The sequence below is a fragment of the Elaeis guineensis genome, chromosome 15, assembly GCF_000442705.2.
Source record: "Elaeis guineensis isolate ETL-2024a chromosome 15, EG11, whole genome shotgun sequence".
NCBI lineage: Eukaryota > Viridiplantae > Streptophyta > Magnoliopsida > Arecales > Arecaceae > Elaeis > Elaeis guineensis.
Window position 1 is genome coordinate 63759950 of NC_026007.2, and position 10209 is coordinate 63770158.

General features: G+C 36.1%; 1 protein-coding gene across 3 annotated transcripts; it reads left to right on the forward strand.

Moving 5' to 3' along the window:
• The first annotated feature begins 323 nt into the window (after positions 1-323).
• On the forward strand, positions 324-8517 carry LOC105058223 (uncharacterized). 3 transcript variants are annotated; one of them, XM_029268407.2, is made up of 7 exons: positions 324-454; positions 599-652; positions 6881-7044; positions 7145-7383; positions 7453-7572; positions 7762-7845; positions 7911-8517. In XM_029268407.2, exons 4-7 carry the CDS (start codon positions 7300-7302, stop codon positions 8115-8117), a joined length of 495 nt encoding a protein of 164 aa, XP_029124240.1. In that variant the 5' UTR covers positions 324-454; positions 599-652; positions 6881-7044; positions 7145-7299; the 3' UTR covers positions 8118-8517. The 3 variants fall into 3 exon arrangements, with proteins under 3 accessions (XP_029124240.1, XP_010939391.2, XP_073105074.1); XM_010941089.4 differs by having other exon boundaries at positions 6940-7044; XM_073248973.1 differs by having other exon boundaries at positions 6940-7044; positions 7923-8517.
• The last annotated feature ends 1692 nt before the right edge of the window (positions 8518-10209 follow it).

Genomic DNA, 10209 nt, shown 5'->3' on the forward strand with positions numbered 1-10209 from the left:
GATGGGACTAAGGCTCTTCGAGACGAGACCTTGATGGAAAAAATCGAAACTCGAAAGGAAGACTGAAGGGTGAAATGCCGGATGGAAGTCTTAAAATTCGGACTTATGATCAAGCTAAAATTTAGGCTCGAGCTCGGGCCAGGCCAAAGATAGGCTCGAGCTTGGTCCGAAAGTAAAATGGATCCTATTTTTTTGGCCCAAGTCTTACCTAAATAGTTTTCGATCTAGTCAAAATTCGGCCCAATGGGCCTCGGGCCGGCTCGAGCCCACTTCCAGTCTTACCCAAATCGCTTCATCACATGACTGAGCCCTTCGCTCTTTGACTCTCTCTCTCTCACTTCGTCAAGCCGCACCACTACTCTTCGCCATCGTCCCACCGTTGTCGTCGTCACTCCGTGCCACCGTCGTCATCACTCCGTGCCACCATCAACGTCGTCACTCCACCACCGTCCAGGTCTCGATCTCTCTCTCCCTCACTCTCTCTCTCTCTCTCTCTCTCTGTGGATTATTTCTGTTGATTATTTTGCATGGAGATTTTGATCCGATGACAGGGGGTTTTGATCCATGTTATTTGTTTTTTTTTATTTTTTGATTCCAGGGGATCGTGGGGAGATCGCCGCAGAGGGGTTGTGAATAAGGCCATTTTGAGCGGGTATGTTAGGGTTTTGATTAACCCGGATTTGGTTTTTTGTTTTTTTTGTCTTTTTTTTTTTTTTGGTTGGGGGGTGGAATGCTGGTTCTTCGATCAAGTTTTGAATGACTTTCTAGTCGGATCGTTCCTGCCTTTGGATATTCGTCTCAATCGAAGCTTTAGACAAGGGTGCTATTGAGATATTGGGCCCTTATGGTATCTCGTACACATTTCGATGATTGGCCGAGTGAATAAATCAACTTCAAAGTGGATCTGACCGAGGGTTAGGCTTGATTTCTGGTGCTTTTATTCCCTTCCTCTCCTCCCCGTCCTATTTTTTTCGCTAAGAATGTTATACCAGTCCGAGTTCGGTTCTCCCCTCTTCTTGCTGTTGGAATTTTGAAATTTTTTATAATTATGGATTTAATCCGAGATGTCCTCTTTTCATCCTCTGTTTGTAGCTGTAAATTTATGTTCTTACACACAATCTCTTATTAAATTATATATTGTGGAGTTCTATTTGGATGAGGTTAATGTTACAAAAAAAAAATATCCTTTCTTCAGATTTTATGGTTTTCTTCATCCGCCTGCTGGTAAAATGTTCTACTTGGTTGTGTCTACCTGAATTTCTGAACTTGAAGTTTCGTTACTTAAGCTAAAACTAATCCAAATAAAGTTACAAGGCTTTTACTCATGACAAATCTACAAGCCTACAAGTCTTTTTGTAGTGTACCATTCTAGAGCATGTACGGCTGTAACTAGAATGCAAACTGTTCATTTTTTGGCTGAAAAGATCAGAACAAACTATACAAAACAACAGTTTTGAATGAACTATTTGAAACAAGCAATTTAGAACAAACTATTCAAGGTGCTGTAATACTCAAGTGCACCACTGCCACCTTGCATGGGAAGAAACAAGATCACACACTAATAAATATTGCTCTGGTGCCTCTGGCCTGCTGATCGCGAAGCCACACCCTCTTTCTTGACAGGCTTTACATGTTCCAGTATCTTAGTATTGGGTACTGGGCACATGTGATGCATGAAAGGAAGTAATATTTCATTGATCCCATCTTATAAATAGAGTTTCATATAGGTAGATTAATACCATCTGCTAAATTATGGGTGGTACGTTTCTCTTGTTTCATTCTTTCAAAGCAAAGTGCAGTTAACCAGTAAGGGAGCGTATACATATAAAAGCTAGTCAGCCAATGGTGAAACTAATTTAGAATAGATGCATGTGGGAATTATTCTCCATTTACTTTCTAATTGCAAAATCTTGACTTTGACGCAAGAAGTCTCATAGCTATGATTTTTTTTCCTCTTTGTTTTTTTCCTTTCACAATCTATTTTTCGATGCACTTATGTACCATAACCAATTGGCCATTACTAAGAAAGATCATCTTGCAATTTGGGGGCGGGTTGCAAATATTTATCCTGCTATAAGAAATATGAGCTGAAGCAAGAATTCTATACATATTATTTCTCATAGTTTCTGTCCAGGATTTCTATAGTCTACCACATTTATGCTCCAAATCTAGTTAATCTGCAATTGTTCTGGTTTTAAATTCTCCCATTTCGGGGTAAGAAAAATGGAATGACAATTTAACTAGAAAGCGTGAAGCCTGTAAACAGATGTTGGGTGCCATTGGCATTTAATTTTACGATTTATAGGCAACAACCTTCCTGTTTTGTGTTTAATATTGATGTTCCCAACAACAGAAAATGATCAGTTCGATTTCAGGGAGAGAAAAATGGAATGATTGTGTGACTAATATATTTTTTATGAAATTATGGATTTAGTATTATTATCTTCTTTTGGTTTACTACAATAGTTAGTTAGATAAGAGTCTGTGTTGATTAATTGATTACGGACTAGCATATATAATAATATGTTAATCATAGCAAAACAAATTCATGAACCTTAGTATTTTCATTCAAGGATAGCGTGCATGAACCAATATTTGTCCTTTAATAAAAAAAAATATTGGTGTGGTGCACGCTATTCTCGAATTATCCTTGTGGACAGTTTGAGCACGTGAGTGAATTTTACATTGCATGCCATGTGCTTCTACATCAGAGAATTTCATCAATATTTTCGATCATGTTCTTTGGGTACATAGCACAATTTCAGTGCTTGTGTATTGGAGGAATTATGTCGAAATGCTGTCAAAATTTTTCTAGTGTAGAAAACATGCATGGCAATATTAAATTCTCGTATTCCTGAATGGGATAGGACCACCACCTTATAGGTAGAGGACATAAGGCGTTAATCAACTATCATTACATAAGATTGACTGTATACGTTCCATCATAAATATACAGGCATGGATCGTAGTTGGATGTCATTGCACAATAAATTCTATCCCGAGTATATTACAGGTGTAACATCTTTCATGAACATGGCATCCATTCATACTAGAGAAGATGGAAAAGCTTGTTCTTCGTGTCATCGGCGCAGAAATCTATTTTGGTATATCCTATCGGATATTCAGAATCATTTATACGAACATGGTATAGATATGACTTACAAGAGATGGACTTGTCATGATAAAGATTTGCCGACTGGCTCGAAGATGTTGTCTAGAAGGTCCACAAATGCTACATCAATAGGTGGATCATCCACTCATGAAAGGCAAACACTCAGTGTAGAAGATAGAAAAATTCTGAAGGATCTCCATCTAGAGTTATTTGAAGCAAATGCGAAAGCGGGATCAGAACATTAGCATCCCATCTTGAGACAAGAGGCTAAGGATGACAGTAACATGCCTATGAAAGATAGATTTGAGCATCTATTAAGAAATGCACAGAGTGACGTTTATCCTGATTGTAAGAAATACTCTCTGCTGTCTGTTGTAATAAAGTTATTACATATGAAGATACTTGGTAAGTGGTCAAACAACTCGTTCAATTGGTTGCTCACATTTCTGAAGGATCTGCTGTCTGAGGGAGAGTTACTTCTGTCAAGTCAGTACGAAGCCAAAAAATTATTGAATGGACTCGAGTTTGGAGTCAATGACTTGGGCTTACATTGCGAAAAGATATATGCATATCCGAATGATAGTATTCTATTTTGAAAAGACAAAAAAGATCTACAACCATACCCAAATTATCATTCAAGTAGATGGAATGAAAGTCTTGGTAAGGGTAAAAAGAAAAAAAAAATATCGTGCAAGATTTTGTGGTATTTTTTGATTACACCATGACTGCATCAATTGTTCATATTGAGACACACTGCCTGTGACATATGATGGTGTAAAGAGGGAAACAATATTGACGACAATGTCGTGAGACATCCATCGAATGGAGATACATGAAAATATTTTGATCACGAGCATCCATGGTTTGCGGCTGATTTACAAAATGTCAGGCTAAGATTGGTAACAGATATGTTTAATCCGTAGAGTAATCTGAGTACTACATATAGTATGTGGCCCATTATGGTGTTTTCATATAATTTACTACCTTAGAAGTGCATGAAATCACCTTTTAATCTACTGGCTATATTGATTCCTAGTCCCCGCACCCCCAGAAGAGACATAGACGTATTTTTAGAACCGTTGATCGAAGTGTTGCAATACTTATGGGAAGAAGTATATGAAACATATGATCACATCGTATGAGGCATCTTTCATATGCACGCGACACTGCTTTGGACAGTTAATAATTTTTTTTGCATACAACGATGTCTCTAGGTGCCGCATGAAAAGATATAAAGCATGTCCAACTTGTAATGATGATATTACATCGGATCATATTTGCGGAAAGATTTATTTCACCGGCCATCGATGTTTCTTACCATATGATCATAGATAGAGAAGAAGTCTTAAGTTCAATAGCAAGCATGAATGATGTATCTGGCCAAGATTCTGGTCTACGGATGATATTTTAAATCAACTACCTAACCCACAAGATGTACTTGGTAAGGGTCCGACCAATCAATCAGGCATGCGAACAAGTACTGAAAATTGAAGAAAAAGAAGCAAGTTGTTCGATCTTCCATACTGAAAAATACTTCTCCTTTGACACAATCTTGAAATCATGCACTTTGAAAAGAACATATTTGATAACATATTCTATACCATTCTCAATATCGAAGGAAGAACAAAGGATACTGTGAAGGCTCATCTTGACTTGGAGGTCATGCGAATTAAAAAAAAATTATATTTGATTCAATAGGGGATAGACTGGTGAAGCCATTGGCATGTTATGTACTGAATCGAAGAGAGAGATAAATTTCTTACATATCTGAGATCAGTAAAGTTTATTGATGGATATGCCTCAAACTTAAAATAGTGCATTAGATCAAAAGATGGAAAGATCATCGGGTTGAAAAGTCACAATTGCCACATGCTTCTACAACATATGCTCCTAGTTGGCTTACGTGGATTCTTGCCAGATAATATATACAATGCATTATTTAATCTGAAAACTTATTTTCGGAATTGATGTGCGAAGTCATTAAGGCAAAGCCAAATCAACATATTAGAGAAGAAGATCATCATTACTCTCTATAAGCTGGAGATGATATCCCCCCTTGTCTTCTTTAATATCATGATGCATCTTTCGGTTTATCTTCCATATGAGGCTAAACTGGGTGGGCCAATATGCATGAGGTGGATGTATCCAATTGAAAGATAATTATATGATATTTATAAAATTTATTATTTATTATTGTAAAACTTATTGTGTATGTATATCAATTAACAATTCGTTGGATAGGGAGATGTGAGAATACAACAGTGTCATCACTAACAAAGCACAGTCCGAAGGTTCAATAGCAGAGACATATGTAATGAACGAATATCTGATATTGTGCTCTATGTATCTTTGGAGAGTGGAGACCAAATTTACAAGACCGTAATGGAACGTCAATAGTGATGACATTCTCACTAATGGATTGTCTGTGTTCTCCAACATTGCCAGACTATATGGTAAGGCAGATTTTCGGATGTTGACACTGTAGGAAATGGATGATATGCATTGGTATGTACTAAATAATTGTGAGGAGGTGGAAGCGTACATGACATAAGTATGCATATTTAATTTTTTCGATATTGACATTGCATGAACATACTCACAGACTTTAAACTAAAGTGTACATATTATTACTTTATCACTTCAATGAGCACGAAAGCAAACTCATACAAATCAATCCTACATTAGCAGCGGCACGACATAGGAATTAATTTGCATCATGGTTTGATAAATGGGTAAGCTATGTTAATGTTTATCATGACTCAAGGTTCATTTATATAGTTTTTATTTGTCAAACATAACATGTTTATTGCTCTTTTAATTATAGGTAGCCCAGCTACGTGCAGACAATCCTAACTGCATCAATGATGACTTAGCCGCACTTGCATGAAAATCTGACAAACTTGAATCAGTATATTCAGCATGCATAGTTTAGTGTGCATTTCTTAACGAAAAATCATGATCGCGACCGAATCACACAAAATTGTGGAATATGCATGGAGGGTGAGCATAAGGGTGAGATAATGGACTTTTTCGATGTTCTGCATAAGATTATAGAGCTGAGGTGTAGTGGTCTTTGATGGGTCATGTTATTCAAGTATCGATGGTATGATTTAAGACGACATAGACCCTTTGTTATAGATGCTCAACTCATCAATATCCACATCGGTCACTTGTGATATGAAAGTGATCCTTACATTTTTGCAAAGCAAGTGAAACTAGTATGGTATGTTCAGGATACTAAAATGAAAGGGCCTTGGCGAGTTGCAATAAGGGCTCAGCATAAATATTTGTTCAATCCCACACTTTTCACGTGCCCAAATGATGGTCTTGAGAATAAAATCCTTGCAACTATTGAAACGAAGCATATCAAATGCAAGCACCGGATAACATATTAGTGCCAGATGACACAATCGACATAGGACAATTGCAACGAGATGATTGCGAACCTGAGGATGTTCCTATCGTTGGAATGTCGACACAGGCATAAGCCAACAATAATTTGGGGTCACAATCACATGTGGATGATGACTTTATCAACAACAATGATGATAGTATTTTAGGGTCATTGCCTTCTACGAGTCCTGTTGAGGATGACTATATGGACACAAGTTCAGATTCTGAGAATAACATTTAATATAATTAAGTAATTTAATTGATTTTTTTGTTACATCATGTAGTGTTTTAGTTTTTATGATCATGTGCTTATTCAAATTATGTTAACTATTACAACATCATGGTTGGTCCTGGGCGTGGACATTCATGGGGTAGATGTCGGGCCCCACTTGATGATACACACCCTCATTTTAGCCTTCTATATGATGAGTCAGAGGACTTGGATGAGATGCAGCCACCCAAGTTTGCGAAGTAGGCTAATGCTCAATCGGATTCACTGCAGCAGGAGGTCATGGCACTGCAGCATCATCCCCCTGCAGGTATATTTCTATCACATTTATAAATTATGTATGTCATTTCTTTGTTATATACATCCATTGGTAGAAGATATATGTTCATTTCACAAATTTTCATATGTAGGCACACCGCAGTGATGTATGGTACGTGGCCCTAGTAGGGGCCTCATCTTGGAGAAATATATACATACCCACAATGAAAAGCCAAAAGTATAACTATTTCAAGGTCATCCAATTAGTACAGAGGTGAGTATAGTCGTCAATGAGATCAGTCTATTCATGTGGAATCATTTTTCGTGGGCCACTGAAAGTTTCAAGCACGTCGTCTCGCGATTCTGCGATGCCCTTGTCTTTCACATCAAGGTAAGTTAATATATATTTCTTACGAGATTTATTGTATTTACATATTGTAATGATTGTTCACATATGTAGGATAACATTAAGTTCGAGGATTGCACCGACGAACAAGTGACGACATGCATCCTCAAAATGGCTGCAAATAGATATAGAGATCGACGATGTAGGCTTCATATGCACTGCAATGATCTACGAGTAAGGAGAATTCACCCTGCGATCCAGCCTTATAGAAATTGGGTCAAGCCTACGAGTGAGGAGAGTGCATTCTTTACGCAAAGAATGAAGAGGATAGTACTGCATTTACAATTGTACGCTGTAGAAAGTTTTTATTGAGTATATAAATTGCTTTGATGTCCTTTTTCTCCTTTTCTTTTGTTTGAATAGGGACTATCTGAGGTCAGCATCTATGAAAAATTCTATCAGAACAAGAGTGGCCAGTTTGTAACCAAGGAGGCGAGGAAACATCATGTAAGTATCGTACCATATTTTGACTGCTTTTGAAGTTTTTGAAATAAACTGATGGTATTATTTAGTTTATTGTGAAGAAAAAACTATTAGAGCTGAGAGAGCAGATGATGAGGAAGGTTGGATCTGACAGCGATGCTGAATCACAATCTATTTGTTCGATGACTGACGATGCAATCCTAGATGCAGTCCTTGGGCGGCAACTAGGGTGTGAACACAGCATGCATTTCTCGAAAAAAATTTATTACAGTTCATCGTCTGACCAATCCAGATGACTGATGATGCCTCGATTCTAGAGGCAAGATATTGATGAGCTCGATGCAGGGTCAAATTGATTACTGGATGAATCATAGCCAAACACTCAAGAGGATAATAGCCACGATGGCGAGATGGCTCGATATTGATGCCTTCGAGTTAGCACCTCTACAGCCGCATAATATCATCTCTTTACAACCATCGAGGCACATATCAGGTCAGGGATCGATGCCTGGAGAAGAGAATAAGGTCAGCGATTTTGATGATGCATAGTTTGTAGATTTTTATGTTTTGGATGGTGGATGAACTCGTACTTTTGTAATTCGTCAATGATAGATATGAAATTTGATGATGCTTGGATTTGGTGGATATGGTTTGTATATATGTTATATTTTGGTTGACATGGTAGTGTATTAAATATATTTGATGTGGTGGTATGTTTTGGAATATTCTTTGTGTATGAACAGATGATTAGGAATATTTTTTTGTATTTGTAGCTGGTTTCGATAGTTTGAGTGCAGATTTTTTTGTTTTGTAGCTAAATTTAGCGACGAAATTTGCTAATTTACTGGCAAAATAAAAATTTTGTAGCTAAAGTATGATAGTTTTTAGTTTAGCAACGAAACTTTGCTAGGAAATGTTATTTTCATTGCTAAAAATTGTGATGAAATTTTATTTTCATCGCTAAAACTAGTGACGAAATCTATTTTTCATAGCTAAAAATAGCGATGAAATCTATTTTTTGATAAAAATAATTTTCGTTGCCAACTTGGGGTTGGGTTTTTCTTTCCTTTCAGCAACAAAATTTTTTTCATCGCAAGCATTAGGGACAAAATTATTATTTTGTCCGTTATTTTTTTACAATGAAATTTATATTTCATTGCTAATGCTATGTAATTGTTCCATCATGGTTGAATAATTTTGGTGATGAAATAATTTTTGTCACTAGGATCTTTAGCTACGAGATTTTTTTGACAAATGTTTAGCAACAAAATTTTTTGTTGCTAATAACTTTTGCGACAAAAATTAGATCTTTAGCAACAAAAAAATTTCGTCATAAAAAGTTATATTTCTTGTAGTTAAATCAGGTCCTCAAACTTTTATAATGTTGTATTAATTTCTTTCTTCAGTGTTATTTCTGTCTGACGATCATGTCGGAAATATCATGTGCTATCATGTGATACATAATAGAAGCTGATGTGCAATCCCAAATACATTCTTTCCCATTTCCTCCTTTTAGCTAGAATTTTTACTTCCAATTTCATCACTTTCTCTTTACCGCCACCACTTTTAAAACTCCACCATCTCCTTTTAGCTAGAATTTTTACTTCCAATTTCATCACTTTCTCTTTACCGCCACCACTTTTAAAACTCCACCATCTCCTACACTACCATCAGCTCCTCCATCTATTCCATCATCATCTCTAAATCTTTCTCCATGGAGGCCACAACTACCATCAAGACTGCTTCCATCATCATCCGTCTTATCAAATGTTGAAAAATTTAAACTTTGAGGTCACAGAGATCTTAGTTGTTATTTTTTATTATTTATATTTTTTAAAAAAATATTGTGATTGATAGAGTTTCTAGGTTTGTAATGGTTTGAATTATTAGTACATTTGATCTATAGCTAATCTTATAAACTCACAATATTAATTTTGAAGAATCTAAATTTTAAAAGAAGCTATCAAAAAGAGAACAATCAATCCTAATCTTTCATGCTTTATTCTCCCATCTTTTTCTCAGATGGGTCATACTCCAAAAAGATAGAAGAAAAATAATAAAATAGAAAATAAAAACCATAGCTAGAAGGAGAAAATAGAGAAAAAAATTAGGATTCTACGTCAGTTAATTCTATGCCACATTAACTTTCACTATGTCATATGATAGCACATGATATTTTCATCACGATCATCAGACGGAAATAGCACTTGGAGAAAAATTATAACATTATAAAAGTTTGAGAATCTAATTACAACGAATCAAAGTTTAGGATAAAAATAAAATTTTCTAAAAAATCTAAGATTTTTAAAATAATTAAGCCATATTTGTTTCATTTGGTATTTGTTTTGGATCTTAGACTGGCATGATCGATCTATTACGTATAGCATG

What these genes read in the sequence shown, in the direction of transcription:
- LOC105058223 (XM_029268407.2), top strand. Translation starts at nt 7,300, where the DNA reads ATGTGGAATCATTTTTCGTGGGCCACTGAAAGTTTCAAGCACGTCGTC. An exon ending in CCCTTGTCTTTCACATCAAG is followed by an intron (nt 7,384 to 7,452) that starts GTAAGTTAATAT and finishes TCACATATGTAG; the next exon opens with GATAACATTAAGTTCGAGGA. An exon ending in AGGAGGCGAGGAAACATCAT is followed by an intron (nt 7,846 to 7,910) that starts GTAAGTATCGTA and finishes GGTATTATTTAG; the next exon opens with TTTATTGTGAAGAAAAAACT.